Source organism: Aulonocara sp. 'chitande type north' Nkhata Bay, linkage group LG4 (genome assembly GCF_057382095.1).
Source record: "Aulonocara sp. 'chitande type north' Nkhata Bay isolate Kocher_YH1m ecotype deep benthic linkage group LG4, A_spYH_male_GT1.1, whole genome shotgun sequence".
In the NCBI taxonomy this organism is placed as follows: Eukaryota; Metazoa; Chordata; class Actinopteri; order Cichliformes; family Cichlidae; genus Aulonocara; species Aulonocara sp. 'chitande type north' Nkhata Bay.
Window position 1 is genome coordinate 8,813,819 of NC_141347.1, and position 22,291 is coordinate 8,836,109.

General features: G+C 40.2%; 1 protein-coding gene and 1 non-coding gene across 7 annotated transcripts in view; both read left to right on the forward strand.

Moving 5' to 3' along the window:
• The window catches only part of LOC147331912 (uncharacterized), a 133,338-nt gene extending 117,314 nt beyond the window's left edge, over positions 1–16,024 (forward strand). For 5 of the 6 annotated variants that reach the window (XM_086288245.1, XM_086288248.1, XM_086288250.1 and 2 more), the window contains 5 exons: positions 3,474–3,566; positions 6,223–6,304; positions 6,389–6,498; positions 6,674–6,866; positions 9,107–16,024. In XM_086288245.1, coding sequence (XP_086144371.1) covers positions 3,474–3,566; positions 6,223–6,304; positions 6,389–6,498; positions 6,674–6,866; positions 9,107–9,111 — 483 coding nt within the window. In that variant the 3' untranslated portion in view covers positions 9,112–16,024. The remainder of the gene's footprint in view (positions 1–3,473; positions 3,567–6,222; positions 6,305–6,388; positions 6,499–6,673; positions 6,867–9,106) is intronic. The other variant, XM_086288247.1, reaches the window with a different exon arrangement.
• A 5,164-nt stretch (positions 16,025–21,188) lies between these two features.
• LOC147331913 (U6 spliceosomal RNA) lies at positions 21,189–21,294 on the forward strand. Its single transcript, XR_015128962.1, has one exon. It is a non-coding gene; the product is annotated as a U6 spliceosomal RNA (small nuclear RNA).
• The last annotated feature ends 997 nt before the right edge of the window (positions 21,295–22,291 follow it).

Below are 22,291 nucleotides of genomic sequence, written 5' to 3' on the forward strand. Positions count from 1 at the left end.
ATATTTTTATTTTGGGAATTTACTAGAATAGCTTTGAATGATTCAAAATTCAAAATAATCCTTCTTTATCATATACTGGACCTTGGTGCAGCCCCTTAGTTTCTCAGCTGTCTGCAAGTGACAGATCATTGAAATTTGCTGTGTCGCCACGGCCATGCTTTTTGACGAAAACTCAAAAACTCCACATTATGACCCAGGTTTGTAGTTGAGACTAACCAAATATGAAGTTGGTCCTACAAAAAAACAAGGAGGAGTTGACAAAAGTATAACAGCATGAATAATCTCCTGAAATGCCATCTTCAATTCAAAGGGCAAAATTTCATGAGTTTTCAAGCAGATTAAAGGCCTCAAAAAGCCATTAGAAGTGATTACACGTTTCATGCTCCGGCCATAATGATAGTAGTTGGATTAATTCTTATTAAAAGGTAATTAAAAATTAAAGTTTATTTATGAAGGGTATTTTTTCAAGTCAAGTGGCTTTATTGTCATTTCAACCATGTGGTAGTCACAGTGAAACCAGACAGCATTCCTTCAAAATTACGGTGATTTATATAACAGGCAGTCAACACAGGGAGTGCAAAAAAACAGTGCAACACCAGGCAGAACAGAACAATCCCACATAGCAAAATTGGTATGGATCGGATCTGGCCCACACACCGCAAAGAATGACGGCCTTTTGGTGGCCCAGATCTGGTTTGCCAGATGTGGCCCACACATGGACCAGCAGCAGACACACTGGTGGTCCTGTGCCCAGAACAGTTTCAGCTCTGGCCCTAGATGTCAGCCTAATATGTACCTTAATCAAGACATGTAATAACAACATGCGCCAGAATATAATAGTGGAAAAGTAACATGAAGAAACTCTGTTCAGACAATGAATGGATTGATTCTTATATAGCCCTTTTCACTGTCCCAGATTACTGAAAGTGCTCTAAGCAACATGTCACATTAACACACTTTGTCTAAACTGAGTGCTTCCTAACTACATTCATACTCTTGGCATGCAGACTGGAAGAGCCAGGGATCTTACCACTACCCTTCCGATTAGTAGGTGACCGGCTCTACCTCCTGAGCTACAGCCACACAATGGTAAACATGAGTAAACCCTCACTAGGTTTTGGATAAAGTTTACACTCACAAACCTGTCAAACCTGCATTTAAAACGTTGGCTACCACAGCAGTATAGTATTGCAACATGGCATTTGGGTCTTCTAACTAAAACAGGAAAATAGGAACATAACTAGTGCCATCAATGCCAGACCTGGCACACATCTGGTTGACATGCACCAGTCAGTCAGAAGTGCCAGCTTGATGCTGGATCCGGGCCAGACCTGTTTTCTATGAGCCTGGGCCACATAAACCAATCCACAATCGGGCCAGATGTGGCATGCCATCACATAAATGGTGCCATCAATGCCAGGCCCATATCTGGATGACATATGTCTTACCATGCCAGAAGTCAGCCAGCAGTGCCAGCTTGATACCAGATCCGGGCCAGACCTACTTGCTACATGGGATAGAGATACAAGACAGTGCAAACACAACAACAATTTAAACATGCATTTCACTGACAGAAGTTTCACTGACAAATGCAACTGCATGGCAGGATGCTGTAAACGGACCAAACTTCAGTCAGGAGAACAACTGAGATAATCCATCCACAAAACAAGGTTAGTCATTAGTATACTTTTGCATGGGCTGGGCTGTAGTTACATCACAAGGGTTTAAAAACTGAGCTTTAAAATGTACAGTGGTAATAAAAACCGAGAGAGGCCGACAGTGATCCCTAACTGTTTTTAGGGGCTTGTTCAGATTAAACAGAACAAGATACAAATCAATTATAACATGTTAAAAAACATGTTTAGAAGTGACCAAAGTCACATTTTGGCAGGTTGAGTCAAGTTTGCTTTGCTCAAAAATGTCTTTTATCTGCAACATATTACTCAGCCCCAATTCAGAATATAAACCCAGATTGTCCAGATAGGCTTCACACCCAGAGAGACCCGCAAGGTTCAGTTTTAACCAGCCTGATCAAGTTTAGTTATTCATTGTGCACTGCAAGCCCACTCTACACAATACTCCATCTTAAGCAAAGGGTATCATTCAGGCTTTGTCATGCTGTTCACTTTCTGGAATCAGTACAAATCTGATCTGACTTATTAGATTTCTCACTAAGAGGCAGGAAGAATCCAGGTTACTTAACTCTGAATTGTTTAACCTTCCCTGTATCGGTCAGCACTGGATGGCACTACCACAGGTAGAAGCAAACTTTTCTGGTTGATCACAGGCCTTCTACTGAGGGAGATTCAAGATTCAATGTCACATCAATCGGATCACTGAGCTCTTTGGCCCCACAGTATGGTATGCCTTCAACACATTAATTTTAGGACAGCCTTCTTTTGCAGTTTGAGGTTAGCAATCAGGTAGGTTCTCAGTCATCCAGGTCATGGTAGTCTAAGGAGCTTGGAAGGAAAGTGACTGGACTTCTTAAAGTTTCATGAACCCCCAAAAAGCAAACGGCATCAGATTTAAATTGGATAAGTATAATTGTTTTCTACTTATACCTCAAACCTATGGTGTATGGCAAAGACACTGCAATAATTCAGAGAAAACTCTAACATCAGACAACCTGTTATGAGCAAGCACTTGGCAACAGTGGGAAAGAGAAACTCCCCTTTAACAGGAAGAAGCCTCTGGCAGAACCAGGCTCAGGGAGGGGCGGCCATCTGCCGCAGCCAGTTGGGGTGAGAGAAGAAAGACAGGACAAAAGAAATGCTGTGGAAGAGAGCCAGAGATTTTTACATTTCAGTTATGTATCTCATTTGTAGCCAAAGCTGAAATACTAAGGAGAGAAGCTGACCATATAACATGTTCTTCCAGCTTGTAGTGTACTGCTGAAAGCACTTCAGACAGAACAACAGGTTTTTCTGCAAACTAGTCTATTTTTGAATCTTTTTAAAACCACCTTGTGCCCTCTGTTGTTCTGAATCTGTCACTTGCGGTTGCTTTTTTGCTTTGCTTTTAGCAGCATGTGTTAACACAAAATTACTGTCCACGGCACTCTTGCATGTACTCTCTCTCATCTTTGAGTGTTTGTCTTATGCTTTTTTTTGTAGCTATTGCTGTTTATGGAAGCGCTCTGTTGTTATTCACTCAGTATTCTCATCTTTTGCTAATTATGCATTCATTTTTGTAAGAATCTGCATTGATTCTTTCTAAGAATGTTTCCCATTAACATTCTCATTTTGATGGTTTGTCACATAATGTACCAAAAGCATTTTTGCTGTCTCATGTGCAAACCATCAATGAGCTTCTATAAAAAATGAATAGCAAAAAGTCTTCCATACTTACAGTACAAGGCTACTCTGTTTCCTGTCAACTAAACCTGCCAGCTGATCAGCTTTCTTTCTTTCTTTCTGTCTTTTTTTCTTTCCTCATGTTGCTTGTCTGTGTGTCTGCCTGCTTGTCTTTAGGTTCAGATAGTGCACAAAAAGCTGGACTTCAGCCACGTCACTTCTCGCTGTGGCTCCAAGGACAATATCAAACATGTCCCTGGAGGTGGCAATGTAAGTACTCCTGAAGCTGGAAGGAGACTCTCACATTTTATGCTAATTTAACCTAATTTGGACTATCTTGCTCTAAAGGTTGATCAGTTGGGAATGCCCCTTGTGCCTTGTACTCACCTAGCAGGTGTATTTGTTACAAAGAGATAAAATGGGAATTTATGTTCTTGGTATGTAAATCAGGTCCATCGTTGGGGGATGCATATTGTATTGGGTCCTTATTTACACATTCATACAGTATTGCTCTTGCAAAACAATATTCCTGTTCCTGTTTAAACAATTGCCAGATAATCTCATAATCTCATCGTAAGAAATTGAATCAGTCTGACTTATAAACATTGTACTGTCCTCCGGTGTTCTCTGATTGGATCTCTTCAAACAAATTTAGTAAATAGGAGCACCCATAAGATCTGAGACTGACAAAAATATTTACAAGGTTCAATTCCAAAAATGCACTTTGCGGTTTTGCCTCTTGGTTTAGTTTAACGTTCAGTAATTGAACTGACCGCAGGTGCTCATGCCTACCCTTTCAGGACTTGTTTCTACCTGGTCTGAAAACCTGCTTCACTATCGCCATCTCGCACAACCACAGAGTATATACAAAATATTAATTTAGTCTCCAAGTTAAGCCACTGTAGAAGAGCCTTTAAACCTCTAATGGCCATCAGGGGGCAACTCCTGTAGTCGAAAAAGAGGTCTGATTGTACAGAAGTCCATTAATACATTAACCTGCTGCTAACTGATGAGATTATGTTCTCAATTTAGAGTAAAACAGTTGATAAAGCAGGGTATAACAGCCAGATTGTCGAATCTGATGAATGAAAACCAGAGTCACTGTGACTGTTTCCATCTTTCACATACTGTAGTCTATCCTCAAAACCACCACTTTGCTCTGTCAGCTCAAATAAACTGGGTTTTTTTTTTCAGTGTGGGGACATGCAGTCATACTAAAAGGTCATGGTAAAAAGAAAGTATACCTTGTGTCATTTTTACTTACTAGTGCTTACCAACTAAAACAATCATTTGGAAGTTTATTGGGATTTGTCTATACACAGCTCTCTTAAGATCTGTTATAGATTTGCTGGTTTGCTTGGGATTATTGTCCTTTTACATTAAATCAATATGGCCAAGAATTAGCTGTAGCAGGCCTCATGTTTGACTCTAGAATACTTTGAGAGCTTTGTGGTTGACTCATGGTGACGACATGGTGCCCTGAGGCCTGTACTATGAAGCAGGATTTAATCTTATCAAGGTAACTTCAGCGTTCATCCTGAGTTTTCTATACTAAGAAGATTATTCATTTCTTACTGGAGTATATTGCCATAGAAACTTATGCTGTGAATTTGAACTGCGAAGAAGCTGGTTATTTTCAGATTAGAGATCAACAGGTATGAAATCACCACTTGCTGACCAACAGCATTCCCCGAAGGCTCTTTGGACCTCTGCTGTGAGAGTTTGAGGGTTTAACATTTTTCAGCTGCATCTAAAGTCTTCGCATTTCCCTCATGAGCATCAATATTAAACATAGGTTCTTAGATACAACTTAGCATTACTAAAACACAATACACAGACATATCAAGTTTGTACATAGACTAGGCCTAGCCTTTTTTATCTTAAGTCTTTACTCTCAAACCTTTAAACAGCGCTGAGTCTCCAGGTGAGAGATTTAAAAACTAAAGCTGTTGGGAGCAGGTTATGTTGAGAGTGTTGGTTGAAAATCATCTGGATGTTTTCACTGTTTCTTTTAGTTAAAGCATGTTTTATACATGATGTAATACAGTTTCTATGCTGGGGGTTACATTTTACATCTGCAAACTGCTGCACCTTAGTAGAACCACTGAATGAAGCACAAACTGTGTCGCATTGTCTTGGAGATGTGCATGAATTCGTTTGGTGATGAAATGTTACAGTGGATAAAATAATTATTTGAGCTCATTCACTTAAAAAAGACATAAACACTGTCTAATTTTTATGGTGGTTTCATTTTAATGGAAAGAGACAGGATATCAAGGCAAAATCCAGGAAAAAAACACACCAGCATTTACATTTTCTGTATTTACTTACATCACTGATGTGTTTTTATAGTGGAAGATGACATTATGGATATTTAAACTGACTTTTAAGGATTTTAACTATTTGTTTTATTCTTTAATATCCATTCACATTAGGGTAAGCTACGGGTCCAACAAAAGGTTTTGACAGTTTATGTTACTAATAAAATTTTATCAGCAGAGTTATGGTCATCTCATTCTCCAGTCTGTCATCTTATATGTGAATCTGACTGATTTTAGCACATGTTGTGAGGCAGGTCATCGTGCCAGCTGCCAACTCTACAGTCATGGTGTGACTAGTTACAGCTCGTCCTGATTTATCTGCACAAACGGAGCGCTGCCGAACAAAACAAAAAGGCACCTTCTAAAATAATGAAACGGGTTAAAACAGGAAATCAAGCATGATTGGTAAAAAAAGCTGTGAGTCAATTTCACATACTCTGTTGCATTGTCAGGAATGTCACGCCGCTATATGAATGCGGCAGATGCAGTATAATGAATGATAGCGATTTTCTAAAGTGGCCTTGAGTGGACGCTGAAGTGAAAGTTGCATTGTACTGAATGACTTAGAAAATAAAAAGACAAGATTTTTATGTACTCCACCCCAGGTGCAGATCCTGAATAAGAAGGTTGATGTGAGCAAGGTAACATCCAAATGTGGCTCCAAGGACAACATCAAACACAAGCCAGGTCCATCCCAAAACATTTGTGCTTTTTCTTGCCATTAAACCCAAATGGCATCATATTAATTTTTCCTTATTTTTTTAATCCCAGGTGGTGGTGATGTGAAGATTGAGTCTCATAAGCTAAACATTAAGGCTAAGTCTAAGATTGGATCCGTGGACAACGTGGGGGCAGGAAATGGACAGACCAATGGACAAAAGGTCACTCTTAAACACAGTTAAACATGTGTTAGCAGCTCACAGAAAATTACCTTTTGTGGTTCTGCTGATTCATTGTGCCACTACTGGCCACCATGTGCCACCATGAGTTTTCAAACTTTGTATGCCCATGTTTCTGTCTGACCCCTACGAACTGTGTGTTTATTTTTGGCTGCAGGAAGAGAAAACTGAGCAGAAAACATCATCACCCCCAAGTGGCACTCAGACAACAGGACCAGGAGTCACTGCTAAGGCAACAGCACCTGGAGGTGTTGCTAAGGAGAACAGCATGAAGGAAACCACACCCACTCCTTTTGGGGGAGATGGACTGAGGGAGCCCCTCAGTGCAGAGAAATGCATCACTGAGACAAGTGGGTGTAAAGGCACACACTCACACACACTGGCTTCATTTTTTATTGAGAATGCATACAGTTTACAATTATGACAGGTGTGCTACTGAAGTGCCAAATAAATGAGAATAGGGTTCTTAATCCTAGCCAGTCACTTCACGCTATGCTACTCATATCTGCGAACCTTTAATCTGTAAATGTAGGGACTTTAATCTGGATGGTTCATGTGTACAACTATAAGAAATCTCAGAAATTTTTTTTATTGTTCCTTAAAGCTTTTAATGCTGCTGCTAACACCTGTAAACTAATGTTAACAGTAAGTTGTGGGTTAAAACTCTTTCTTCTGCTCACTTTTTAATGCTTTCCATTGTACATTTGAAGTGACAATTACACTGTTATAACTTTGTTTGAAAACAATCAATAGATAATTTAACCAAGATTTCTAACTTTTTATGTATTTTCCAACGCCTGGCTGGAGCAAACCTCTCCAAAGTATTACAATCCCATCTAATGCTGCTTCAGTATATAGGAAAATCCACAGCTTAAATGGCCTACTGTGTCACTTATTAGCAATATGTAGCTTGAAAGTCACTGCTCTGAGAATTTGCAAAAACTCAATTGTAGTGTATTCTGTTGCATTCACTCTGTTTCTGTTTATACTGTGGATATAACACTGCTACTGAACCGCAAATGCCTTGCTTTGAATCAAGGATTTTCTTTAGTTATTTATCTGTGTCACCTTGTACCACCCAGGCATAATTTCTGCCTGAGCTATTTTGATAGTGCTTTAGATAAGGCTACCTTAGGCTACCTGCCTGAAAGCCTGGTGTTATTTGCTCAGAGCCACTTGTGCTGACTTTCTAAGAGATCTCGCCTATCAACACAGAATAGCACACAATTTGATTGTTGCCTGCAGGTGCAAAATAATAGTCTTAATACACTTTCAGCATCTGAGGAACTTAAGATTGCTATTATCTTTATGGCAATATCTTCAAAACTACAGGAAAATTGTCCAATGTGTGGTTTTATTATAGTTTGCAGACTTATGTTAGCATCTGTATGCTTCTCTCATACTTGCTGTATTCAAATTCAGCAGTCCTCTTTTACTTTCTCACTTTCTATTTCCAGTTAATAGGAAATGAATATGGCATTTTGGTCTTTGCCTTTCTGGGGTTTTAAAATATGCATGACTATATTTGGACAAGCAGGCAAAATGAATAGCTAACAGTAACATTAGCTGGTTAGGTTGGTAAGTAAGATGACAGAGAAAAACCCCAGCTCAAAACAAAATATATGTAAACTGAACACTATTTTCATATCTTTTAGTGTAACCAGAGAGTGAATATGTGGTCATATATAGTACTAACATCTCAATCACAAGTCTCTGCCAGATTCTATCTAAAAGATATAGCCTGGGAGCCAATGTTGAAGTCCCCTAAACCTACAGTCCTTTTAATGAAAAGCAGAGGGTGAAGGTTGGCCTTTCAGACAGTATGAACATGTAGTTTCCCTCAGATCTTTCTCACAGTGGTCACATCCAGTTTCAAAACAACAAGATGGGGGAACGTGGAATGCTTAAACTAACAAGGAAGTCATGCCACAGTGGCTACATCCATCTTTTATAAAATTGGGTGATTTGTAGAGAACCAACATTGCTTTATTGTTGTCATGTGTCATGAAAAGTGAAAAGAAGTACAGAGGGAAGCTACAGCATGACAACAGTAATGGGGTTTTTCAACATTAAAGCATATACACCTATTCTTGTAGACCCCTAAAATAAAAATTATGAATAGTGGTACATGTACGATAGGAGTAAATTAAAAATAGATAATGTAGATAGTGTGTGTTTATGAATGAATAACCACATATACCCGCTCCCTGCTTACATGTCGGATAGAGTAGTGAAGCCAGCTCACCTTTTTACCAAATTATGAAATGAAATAATGAGGAGACCTTCAGAGTGAAGATGAGCCAGTCATGGTGGATAAATTCATCTTTACCACAGCTTTACCACTCAGACTCCCCGAGTTCAGAGGGACAACAGACTGTTGCTGTTGCTAAACTCATCTTAATTGATGAATGGCTGTAGCACTAATACAATTTTAAAAATGTCATTTGCCCCATAATTCATATGAGCTCACAGCAGACATCAGCTAGAGCCTGTAAGGCTGATAAAAACAACAAACTTGTTTTTCATCCTATCATTTTTTCTTCGTTTTGCGCTTCATCTGTTTTTTCTTCTTTAACTTGTCTCACCTCAGACTGAGTCCCAATGACCCGCAGATTTTGGCGGGACACGCATGGCGCTCGCTGGCCTGCCAATCAACTACCAACCAACTACCACGGCGCAGTCACTTTCCTCTGATCCCGCCCTTCATCTTGCCCACTGCAGCACCGAACTGACCGATCGCCTCTCAGTGTTTCTCTGGGATCTGCCTGCCAGCTTCCTGCTACCAACTCTGACCTTTGGCCCCTTGTCACCCTTGGGTTGCCCCACCTACCACAGAGAAAAGTAATTGCTGTTTGTCCATGTTTCTCTGTGCAGGTTTCCACCAGCTTCTCCACTGATGCCATTTCCTTGTAAGCACTGACTAAGGTCATTCCAACCTTAAAGCCCAAATGTAACAACCCCAAAGCAATAATCCCACAATCAATCAATCAGTGCTCTATTAAGTATCTTGACCATAGCCACTTTTTCTCATAGAATGTTCACCCTACTAGTGAAAACAGTTGCCTCAGATCACAGTAATGGAGCTTTGTTCTAGACCCTCTGGCAGGCTTTGACATTTAAAAACCAAACTAACAAAAACAGCACCATTCGTAGGTCATCAGACGTCTCATTACAGGTCAGTCTACAATTCATCACACGTTACTTCTCTTGGTATCAGTGCACCAGTTTGTCTCTTCAGAGTTCTTCACAATAATGATTCCTTGAATTTTAATATTATGATGTTTGTAGTCGTGGCTGCAAAGAGCACAAAATGAATCTGGTCTCGACCGGCTATGAAGAGAGATGTCTGGAAGCAAATCTGAAGATGGATTTTAAAACCAGTGCAATAGCATCTCAAAAGTCAGATGGTTTTAGTACAATTGAAATCATTTAGCGATGTAACTCGTGCATTATGAAGGCAGCAAGAGGGAGGATACAGGAGCTCTGCTGATACTCTGGGTGGTTTCGGCTCAAAGAGGATTTGGCACAAAAAAATCTGTGTTTGATCTCAGAGCCAAGTGTTTTTAAAGTTAAGATCTCTCTAATTGACCTTGAAGGAGTGAATATAAATTCCAGCTGAATGAGTGATATTGAAGGATGGTAATAAACCTTGAAATTAAACAGAGTGGCACAGAACACATGCACTCTATAATGTAATGTAGCACTTATGATGGACAGTGTCAATCACAGTGTCACAGGATTCTTTCTAAACATTCAGTCACACCAGCACATCAAATGTCTCCATTTCAGAGTCATTATAGTGTAGACCTGTGGAATCTGTGTGATGGTCTATGGTTGGCATGTCCATACAGGCCAAATGGTTCCTTGCAAATTTTCACTGCTGACTAATAGTAAGCCGTCTTGACAATGCTGAGAGAACAAAGCAGTTTTCAACTGAGGAAGCTACTGTAGGGATCCAGCTGTTTTTCAACATCAGCTTTTATTTCACCTCGGTACGCTCGGGAGCTTTTTTTTCCTTTTCTTAGTACTTGATTGAAATTATAGGGCACAATCTCTGGCACAGTATAAAAAAATGTAGAAGCTTAGAGAGCTGTTGTGATGACTAACTCTACAGCATGCTTTCTGCTTGCTATATTCCAGGCCACCTGCAGTATTAAGTCATTTGAATTTGTTAACATTTGTTCATATATCAGGATATACTAACAAAAACTTCTGCTTTAGACAAATGAGTACAATTCTTTTTCTTTCTCTGTTACTTACTGTCCACATTCTCCAGAGGAAGTTGAATACTTTGATTTGCAACCTCTTTTCCCAAAAAAGGCAGAAGACTTTGTAGATCATTAAAATGTTGTTTGGTGTTAAAATGTTCATTTGAAAGCATATTGTTGAGATATTCACTCAAGCTGAACTAGGGTTTAATGAGTCACTGTTAGCTTTATTTAACCAGGAGAGCAATTAAGAACACTTTGGGTAAAGGCATTTAAAAGGTAAAAGAACATTTCTACACACCTGAAGCCATTTCTACACGCTCACTGGTGATACACTGCCCCATAGTGGCAGAGGTTTTACTTACATTTTTCAACAATTACAAAATGTTCCTTAAGGTGATCCAACTTTTTTTGAAAAATCCTGCTGATGTTAAAAATGTAATGGCTTTTGCAAAGCACTGCATTCTGCATTTATTTACATTTTACACATGGCCAACTTTTTGGAAATGAGGTTGCAGATCAGTCCTCTGCAAAGTCATCTGATATATCAGCACTGCGGATATTTTGTTTTGGGATGGTGAAGGTATTCAAGTACTAGCTTAATCAACAGCTATTTCAAGACATACAAGTCATTATTTGAGCTTTGAAGGGTACTACACTTAAAATCAACATCATTGTTTGGCTCCTGCACTGATTGCAAACCTTCACACCCACTCATTCACCTGCACCCATCATGAGGGACCTCAGCAGTCACCCTGAGCTTGTATGGCATTTCCTGGTCATGTGGTTGACCCCAGTGGAGGGTTTGGGGCTGCAGACCAACATTCTCTAGTTAAATCCTCCCTCCTGCTGGTGCTTTGTAGAGCCCACTCCATAAAACCATTTAGTCTCACACACATAAGCACAGACTGATACAGGAAAGCACACATATGCTTGCTGGTGTGCATACACAAATAGACACACAAACACAAAGCACCACCGAAAAAAGGTGGTGTGCTGACGACAAAGCATTTCTCTGTTCTGGAATCAAAGCAACTCTTCATTGTTTTCCTTTTTTTGTCTGTCTGTTATTTTGGTGGTCCATGCCGATATTGTTCAAATAGTGATGAGCTGTGTCAGTGTGATGTTCCTATTATACCATTTTCATGATGGTATCATCGCCTCATTGCACCACCTCCTCATCTGTCACCTCTACCTGTGTCTCACTCCAGTTCTCTGACAGCAATACAGTGTAGGGAAAGCCTCCAGTTACCTGCACATGCACAGGGCGTTCAGATAGAGAAGGACAGACAACCACTGATGTTATCCAGTAGTTATGAGAGGAGAGAGATTGCGTAAATGAAATAATGTATTCATGGCTGATCTAACACCAGAGTTTCCTTTGTAGTGATTTACTTATACTAGACTGGACTGTCTAGTAGATTGAATTTACTGAGCGCTATTTAGCCACCGTGACTACCCACAGTAGCAGATGATGAAATGCCTTCTCTGGCGTATAAATGAGTTTACCCTACATCTGTAGTGTAAATAGAAGGAGCTAAATAGCTCTTGTTTGGTTTTTTGCTTAGTTTGTGTGATTTTTTTAAAAAGTTTTGTTTAAGTAAAAACCTCAAAGTTAAAAAAAATTTAAAAATTGAAACTCTTAAAGTAAACTGGACAGCGGGAACTGCCCAGCTCCAACATGCCATGAATGCAGCAGTATTTCAGCCAAGCACATCCGAGAGGAGCCTGCAGATACTATAATGAGGCCCACTGAGTGTAAGCTATAAAAATAATGCGCGGGATCACAGTACACACACAAAAAACCTGAATGGCTTAATGCTTTATAGGAAATAATCAACTGAAAGCCAAGTGTGCTCATTTTGTTGTAATTCCAGATGCTATCTTAAGAAATCAAACATGTCAGTTTTAGGTACAGTTTAGATTCTAATAAGCCAGCACTGTGATGTGACTTTGATTTGCACACTGAAAGCATCGCTCCGTATCAGCCCGGTAATACGGACAGGCCCCGTGTGCTCAGTGTGCATTAAAAGGCTGGGATGGTCTCTGCTGAAAACACTGAGGGATTAGTGACATGTCTGTGGCGTGCTCCCATAGTTGTCAGATGTGTGAAGTGTTACTACTGCATCCATCCTGTAGAGAGCGCTGCTTAGCCTCTGGAACACTGATAGTCTGGCTCTTAACAAAGGCTGAGTGAAAAAGCTTACGTCACTATTAGAGATGCTGCAGAAGGCTTCCATTCTGCCCTCATTCAAGCTATCACTATATTATTGTGTCTGGAACACTAAATATTATCATAATCATACAAATTATGTACAGTTCCCCAGAAAACTCTAAAGTCTCGTGCACTTGAACATAGTCTTGTTCATTTTATTGATGCACTTAAGTGATATTAAAGTTGCTTCACTGTATGTTGGTAAACATTGTCAGCAGTGTACTGTACATGTGTGCTTCTGGGAACAAAACAGTTTTGGTAGCTAGATGACGTTATAATATTCAAAGAGCAAGTGATCAAATAGTCAACAATTAAGACAACTAAAAGCACCATTTAAGAATATTCAATATTGTGTTGTTCCCTCCAGATCATTCCCATGCGTTGCCTAAAAGTAACATGTCTTACATGACATATGCGTGGGTCATATGTGAAATTAATGATGTGAACCAACTTTCTTCTGGAGCAGAAGAACAAAAGTATGAAAGCACTTTGGGTTGTGGATCGTGTATATATAAGAAGTAAGGTGTAGCTCCATGCGTGAACATCTGGTGGGATGAGCTGATGTTGTGTGTCTAGACCTGGATTTTTGTGGCATTGTACTGTTGGCTACGATGATTTGACGCTCAGCTCTCCAGTCTGCTCTCATGTTGTTCCTGTTAACATTCCCTGCGTCTTATTTTCTGGCCAAGCTGCAGAGTAACATTCTGTAAGAAGTCCATTCAAGGTCTTTAATGACCTTTTGGAGGAGCCAGTGGGCCCCTTGTTTGATTTATTCTGAGAGCGCTGACTTTAAAACTATCTCTGGTCAAGAACAGGTTTCAGTGTTAGCATACAGTGTGTTAATGTTAGCATACAGTGTGTTAAATAACAAAAGCTGATGTTATGAAATCAAGACTGTTAAAATGGCCCTTTTATAAACATGTTGAGCTCCATATTTATATTCTTGGACTAGAGTAGAGTTCAAAATAATGCTTGCTGGTCTTTTGCTTGTGCAGTCCCTCACTTCATCCTATACCTGAAATAAGCCTTTAAATCAGCTTTGTTCTGATTGACGGATCCTATGATTTGGACAAAGTAATCTCACGATTTTTTTCTATTGTAAGGTAAATATTCTAAAGTAATACAATTCTAATGTTATTCAAGTTAAGTTATATACATTGACAGAAAATACAGGAAAGCCCCACAGACCCTCTTTAAAGCCTGTTTCATTTTGCAACACATTAAATCAAAGAAAGAATTCGTTAACAACAGAAAAATTCAAAAATATTTAAGGCTTTCCACCCTGGCAACCAGTATTTGTACACAATTTTATTTGTATTTATGAGTATACACAAACTTTTCAATGTGAAAAAAGACTGTTAATTTACAAAGTTCTTTAGGAGCAGCTTTTTGGGACCATTGATTATGAGCCAGACAGTAGCCTACAACATGCTTGTATCAATGCTCCCAAGTTAGCAGATAAAAAGATTGATGGTGGAGCCTACTTGGTAAGTGGGTTATGAAAAATTTAGAGGCAGACATGTTAATTTATATATATAATATGGCCTTATCTTATAAATGAAAAGAATGTGTAGATTTGAAGAGCTCAAATATTCTTATCAGTTTCAAAAATGCAATCTAGTCCAGCTGAGGTTTTTGTGATTTGAGTCTTGTCTTTGGATATTCAGTAAGGAACCCAATGGACCCTTCAGTTAGTAAAGTTTTAATAGAACCATGGGAATGTGCTCAGTGTTTACTACAGTCATCAGGAGTGTGATACAGTTAATGTTACTTTGGAGCTTGGACAGAAAGTAAGAGTCAGATTCACTCTGATGTCCGTTTGAACTCCCAGTTATTGCACTCAAATACCACCCTTCCACTAGTATTTCACACTGTATATAGACACCATCACGTTTTTATCACTCCGCGTGTAACTCAAATTAGTTCAAATGAAATAAAAAGAAGAAAAAAAAAATCTTACTTCTTAACAGGGTGTAGTGGATGTTGATAGACGGGCATTTATGTTCATAAACCTAGTTAGAGTTGAGGTAAGACATTCTGGTAAGACTGAAAGCATAGGGAAGGAAAAGTGTACTTTTTTTTCAGAGTCTGCCTTTTTTCCATCAAGAAAAGGGCTGCTGAAGTTTCAAGAATGTTTTAAAAATGTATTAAAGATGCAAGATTATGAATACATGTATGAGGTTTGTCTCTGTTCTGTTTTGGAAGATAGCTCACATATGGATAACAATGTTTACCAGATTCAAACTGACAGGCAGGAAGAGAACCAGTGTGTGTCCACTTAGATATGATCTGAAGAAGCTTTGCATAAAGAGAACATGAGGAATTGGCAACATTTGGTGTGAACTGCACTGACACACACTGGTGAGCCCTTTCTTCTCCCTACCACCACCAGAAAGTAATACCCTTTATTAAACAGCTCCTATGTAGACACCTTGACATATCTACCAACATGGGACTGAATTAAGGCAAGTCATGGACCAAATTATCTTCCCACTGTCAATAACAACAATAATAGACCATTCTGAACCTCTTTGTAAAGTAACAGAAAAGTGCTTCAGAAGCAAAGTTTCAAACACTTCAAAAGTAGTGTTGGTAGATATATCTGGAGCCCCTAACCACGTCTCCCACCTGCAGTGGCTCATCAGCACCACAGCACTGAAAAGCAGCTGATTTTACCTCTGTCCTTTACCATATATACAGCAGCTACCAATTAAACCAGTATTCCAGCTGTTTAAATGTCAAGTGGAGTGGAAAATTACAAGTGTGTGTATTGTATTCTGGTCTTCTGCTTGCCCTTACTCAACCTGAGAGGCAGCAGGCAAAAAGAAGCTACTTTTCAGCACTGTAGAATAAACCCACTGTAGTGTGTGTGTGTGCTGTATTACTTTGTAGGGCGCAACACCATAGCAAGAGCATGCAGAAGACAACAAACCAACTGCTGGTTGTTAGAGGTATCTGTCCTATTAGATAGAGCTTATCTCCCCTTTCAATTCTGAATATTTGGTATGAAAGAGATGTTAATTGTGGTTAATTGTTAACTAGTGATGTGAATATTAATCAAGAAATAAAAAGATAAGCAAAAGTTCACTGTTTTGTCATTTCTTCACACATTTCTCTCACATATTGACAGATTGCTTTCCACCAGCACAAGGCCATCAGCAGCTGTCAGTGGATAAGAAATGTTAACAAGTTTAAACCATTGATGCGTTTGGTGGTAATGAAATTAATAACAGCTGCACTAGAGGGGCAACAAAGAGACAACCCACAAAACAGGGATGTTTTACAGGTGAGGTTTTCAGGTGTCAAGGTTTGTTGTGTGTCTCAAGAGTATTGAGGCGATTCCAGCAGACAAGCAGTTACTGTAGGAGAGCTGGACAGGGTTGTAGATGGTTCTTAACCCATCAGCAGGACCATTATCTTCTCTACTCCGTGCAAGGAGGAACAGGATGAGCACTACCAGAGCTACTAAATGACCCCCAAACCACTGGTGTGAGTGTCTCTGACCAAAATCAGAAACAAACTGAGGGCCCAACATCCTCTGGTGGGCTCTGTGCTCACTGCCCAATTCTATGTAGTCCAACTGCTATTAACCAAGTACCAGAATCTACTAATGGTGCTTTTTACAGATGAAAGCAGGGAGATCAAAACACCTGGGGACATGTAATAGATAGTATGCGATCTATTACATGCTATCAGCTATCAGCACACACAAATGAAATTATACTTCAGTGAATCAGTAGATTTGAACATGTTAATTGATGCTAGCAAAAATGATATTAATCAGAAACAACTAGTTAATTGTAAATTCATTGATCTTAATGTTATTTTAATCTAACTTTATGAAATCAGAAAAAAATACTTCAAAACTTTTTGCTGTATTAACCACATGAAATATTAGCAAACTATAACATTTTGGCATGTAGTTTTTCTGGTCTGTTTAAACAAATGTACCCACTTTGAACGAGTGTGATATTTTTGGCTTTGTCGTCCTGTTGGCTGCTACCTTCTGTATCATGTTACAACCCACCTGATTTAGATAGCAGAAGCATAGGAGAGCTGGAGGACCCAGATGAACAAAGCATTTGAAACTAAATAGGAAAATTTAATAAACAATTAAATTCTAAATATAATTAAAGTTTGACTGCAGTATTAGTGTGTATTGTTTACATAAATGAATAGTAACTGATGGTACTTGTCAAACTTTAAAATCAATTTACCCAATTTAGGATGGGTAATGAAAACCCTACCTCTTCCCATAATGCATTTACCTGACTGTATTACCACTAAAATACAATGAATTATTAGTACTGTTTCTATAGTTCTTTTTAATCGTGGATGATGAAATTGGACAAGGGTTATTCTCTGACTCGTCAACTGCAGAAAGGACAAAATGAAAACATGTTTAACTGGAGTCGGTGCTTGTCGGGTACTCTTGATGTCTTCAGTAAGGAAGACTTTAGTTGCTGCAATAGAAAGAAGACAAAAAAGTAATTTGATGACACAAATCAGTGGCGCAGATAAAACACACTTTAGCTGAAACATAGCAAAAGTGCAAACTGTTCTGAGAATGTGGGGACATTGCTGTGACTTAACCTGAACTGAACTGCTGTGACTTAACCTGTGACTTAACTACCTTAACCTGAACCTTCTGAAATGCTGGTCTTTGGACATGTTTAGTTGCTAGAGCCAAAGAGTTGGTCTACTTCATTAGTTTGGTGTGTTTAAAATTTCTTTTGCTTTTCTAGGCTAATTAGGCTTCATTATGTGTTTACATTACAGCTTCAGTTCCAGGTGACTTCAAGTCAGGATGTGTCAGAGAAAGAGAGCAAAAAGAAACTGTTAAGACAGTGAACAGTGAACATCTAATTAAAAAGCCAATGTGTGATTGTGGCGGACAGAGGGGGTGTAAAAAGAGCATGAAGAACCAGGTAAGCAAATAGGGAGACAATGAAGTTGGGTGAAAAAACAATAACTATTTTTCACAAAACATTTTACATGTATCTTATGAATGGTTTATGCACTTTCCAATAGTACTCATAGAAAATACCAGTGAACATCCTAAACAGAACTTTGGACATCCACTGAGACAATCGAAGTTGGGTGTGGGTTAATAATGGTCACTGTTGACCACAAATATGAAATTAAATAAAAATGAATAATAAAGATTAGCTGAAAATAAGCCGTGTGGAGACCAGAACTTCTAGAAGTCAGATGTCCACTTGCTTCTCCCCTCGTCCTTGCCTTCTGGCATGGCATTGTATCTTTGAGCACAAAGATAACCTGTGAAATTCCTGCTGGCTGCCTTCAGCGCGGTGATGATTTAGTGGAAAGTTTATGAACCACTTCTGACGCACAGCAGAGGAGCAAACAGAGAAGCTGCAACAGGTGATCATTAAGTGACGGACAATAATATACTGTACAGCCATTTGAACTAGGGAACAACAACAATGTATACTGTACTGTACTGTCCTGTTCAACAAATGCAAGAAAGGGCAAGGCAAGAAGCAACCTATTTTAAATGTGAATTTTATATAAAAATTACACAGACATGCTTGTGAGACAGTTAAACTTCTGCAGCACAATCATTTTGTAATTGTATTTTTATCATCCAATTAAAAATGATGGCTTACACCATTAACTTGATGCTACCAATTGAAATACCTCTGTTATGCACAAACCCAATAGTTATGTCAACAGTATTATCATATTTGATCCTGTAATGTTTTAAAGTCTCCAACCACTTTATAACAAGTCCAATGTTACTGAAGGACTTATTCCGACACAAAAGGGAGACTTCACTTGTGTTTTTGGTGCCAGCTGCTGTAGGAATCTCAACTGCTTGGCGCAACCTACTCCTTTGCAGCCACTCCAACTCAACTCAGTGCTCCTCTTTCAACCAGTCCCAGCAGACTACTGAAATAGAGAAGGCATCTTCAACTAAAAGCAGCAGATCACAACCTGTCACATACTTCCACCACCTGACTTAGGCCCAAGAGCCGTCAGACCTAACCTGCCACTATGGATGATAGCATCATACACCACCAGATAGGTGGCAGCATGTACAGAGTGCAGCAGGTGCACTCTGTTCATGAGGCGCTGGAAAGGGACTGGGGATCCAAGCAAGCTGAAAGTGAGCGTGACGAATTGGTAGAATTTGCATGGTGTGAGAAGGATGTTTTTTTCTTAGTCTCTCTTAGTCTCTAGTTTTAATATCTCTTGGTCAAATCCAGCATAATAAAAAAAAAAACAAGCAGTGCCTAGCCGGTCCAGGAGCTCACTGACCCATATAGACCCGTCTGTCTTTACCAGAACTTCAGGGCTACACCAAGCACTGTAGCAATCTTTTATCACCCTCATGTCCAGCATGCCATGTGATCACACGGCAAGTGGGCGATTTGGAAAGAAACTTTGAGCTGAAAGAAGAAAGCAAAAAAAGCACTTTGTCCCACGGTGAAAATTGTCTGAGCATTGTACAGGTGCTGCTGACAATCCTGGCCCTGACCGTATTTTCTGGTTGATAAACTACCCATCATGCAGCTTTGGTCTTAGGTCCAGGGCGTACTGAATTTCAATTTTGCTTGGGCTTGGGCTTTCCTCTCAGTTTTCTTTAATTAGGTCCAGGAAGAAAATCCAGTAGACGCCTGGGGGACCACCCACACTGCAAAACTGTCCAAATCAATGTTGAATTCTCGCGCAGCAGCTCTATTCCCTTGTTGTTGCAGTATATCAATGACTAACCTCATATTGTGGATGGTTTATCTCAGTTGTTCTCCTGACTGAAGTTTGGTCCATATACATGGTCCATCCTGCCATATGTCCATAACCATCAGGAATCCTCCACATTAACTTTTATCAAGTGGAAAAAGGTTAGCTTTACTGTGTTATGCTAACATATGCTAACATAGCTGTGTCGCTAGCGATCACATAGCACATCATTATATACCAGCTAGTCCAACTTCAGTAACCCTACAAAAGTCACTGCTGTTTAGTATTTCTGTCTGCATTTATGTCGGAAGTGATAGCAGAGCTGTATGTTTTAATTTTTTCAGAAATCTCTCAGTCAGAACATGCCATATTACGTTTAGGTGGAAACTAGCGAGCTAACTTTTTGCTAACTTCTAACTCTGTTAAATTTAATAAATTCTGTTTTCATGGATGCCTGGATATTAAACTTAATTGTTACACCTGGTAACAGTGGCGGTCCAAGCCTTTTTGGCGCCCCGGGCAAACACTCCCTCTGGCGCCCTCCCTCTTGGATTTATAACATTATGAATGAAATGTGCTCTATTTGGAAGCAGCCGACCCCCTCCCCTTTCGACAGGTTGTGTGAGACTTTAAATCATCAAACTGTAAATTATAAATTTTAAATTGTTATTGATCCCTTTACCTCTGGTCCTAAAGTGTATATTTATTTTCTTACTCTTCTTATATATATATTGTTTGTTTACTGCTGTAACTGGAGCCTCGTCGTCTCGTCTCTATATACTGGACTGTATGTAGCGGAGATGACAATAAAGTTTACTTTGACTTCAGCACCGCAGGCGCACCGAGGGCTCTCGCGCTCACTTTTCGCGTATAGAATTTCGAAAAAAAACATCGGTGCAAATTATAAGTCTGTATCATGTCTGGTGTTTTCGTGTTTGTTGGTTTGTTTTTATTTTGTTTTATTTTGCGAGTTGGTTATTAGATGCTGCTCCAGCCAGCCAGAGAATCCCCCGCCGCCCCGCACTCTCCTCCCTGTGCCGCAAGCAGCAGGCGCACCTCGCAAACGGAGGGCGCCCTTACTCCCAGCAAATGGGAGTAAGGGATAGAAAACCGATCGGTGCCTATGCCATTCCCAATATGCGCTGGCTGATGTCGGGGCAGCATGAGTACGAGCAATTTTTTATTTTTATTTTTTTTGCCGATGCCTGTGATGCCGCCCCACCCCCGGGCAACCGCCCGTGTCGCCCGTATCAAAAACCGCTACTGCCTGGTAAAGCAGCAACTCTGATCATGTTATTAGAGATGAAAGAATTTAGACAGTTTTTAACTATCAGTGATGCCGCAGTGTTCATTTGACTTTAGGACCTGAAGCGGATGGAGTTTTGAACCCAGATTACTCTGCGAGGCTTTTGACTACGGTAGCCGTAATGCTCCGACAATCCATCAAGCGGTTAGGCTTCGTAGCTTACCAAAGTTGTACTAAAACATGTTTTGACAGATTTGTGAGGGCTGTGTACCACATAAAATTGGTTTGAGGTCAGTAAGCACAAACAAGCTTCGGCAAGCGCGTACGCTAAATTGGATACGATACAGAGAAGATTAGCATGGCCCCTGCGCAAGGATGACACGCAAATTCGTGCACGGGATTATAAGGCACACTGTCGATTTTTGAGAAAATTAAAGTATTTCAAGTGCGCCTTATAGTGTGGAACATACGTTAATTTCTTTTCCTGCATCCATCCCCAAACCCTGACAAAGCCACCATGTTCTAAAGATGGCTATAGACACCCACTGTTGTACCTGACCTCTAATGGATACATTGATTTGAACTAAAAATTTCAAATTTGGGTTCATCATTTTATCATTCTCCGCTTCTCTTCCTTAAGAATGGCATCTTGATAGCCAGCAAGTAGTAGATGAAGAACTGAAAGGCCAGATGCATCTCTCAGGTCTTTGCTGTATTTGCTGTAGTTTTCATCTGAGAATCACCTTGCTGGAAACAAAATGCCTAAAAATACAATTTAAAATGGGGTTTTTTTTGTGAATTGATTGTTATGATGTTAAGTGGCTTCTCCGTGAATCGCTACCTTATCGTGGTGGAGGGGTTTGTGTGTTCCAGGGATCCCAGGGGCTATTTTGTCTGGGGGCTTTTGCCCCCTGGTAGGGTCTCCCTTGGCAAATTGGTTCTGGGTGAAGGACCAGACAAAGAGCGATTCAGAAGACCCTTATGAAGAAAACATCGCCCTGCAGCCAGGCCCGGGGAGGGTGCCCGAGGGCGAGCGTCTGGTGGCCGGGCCTTAGTCCATGGGGCCCAGCCGGGCACAGCCCGAAAAGGGGACATGGGCTCATCCTCCCGCAGGCCCACCACCCACAGGCGGTGCCATAGGGGTCGGGTGCATTGTGTGCCGGGCGGCGGCTAGGAGCGGAGGCCCTGGCGGACTGATCCCCGGCTGCCAAGACTGGCAATTGGGACATGGAATGTCACCTCTCTGGTGGGGAAGGAGCCTGAGTTAGTGCGTGAGGTTGAGAGGTACCGGCTAGATAGTCGGGCTCACCTCTACGCATGGCTTGGGCTCTGGAGCCAGTCTCCTGGAGAGGGGCTGGACTGGAGTTGCCCCGGTGAGAGGCAACGGGCTGGGGTGGGTAT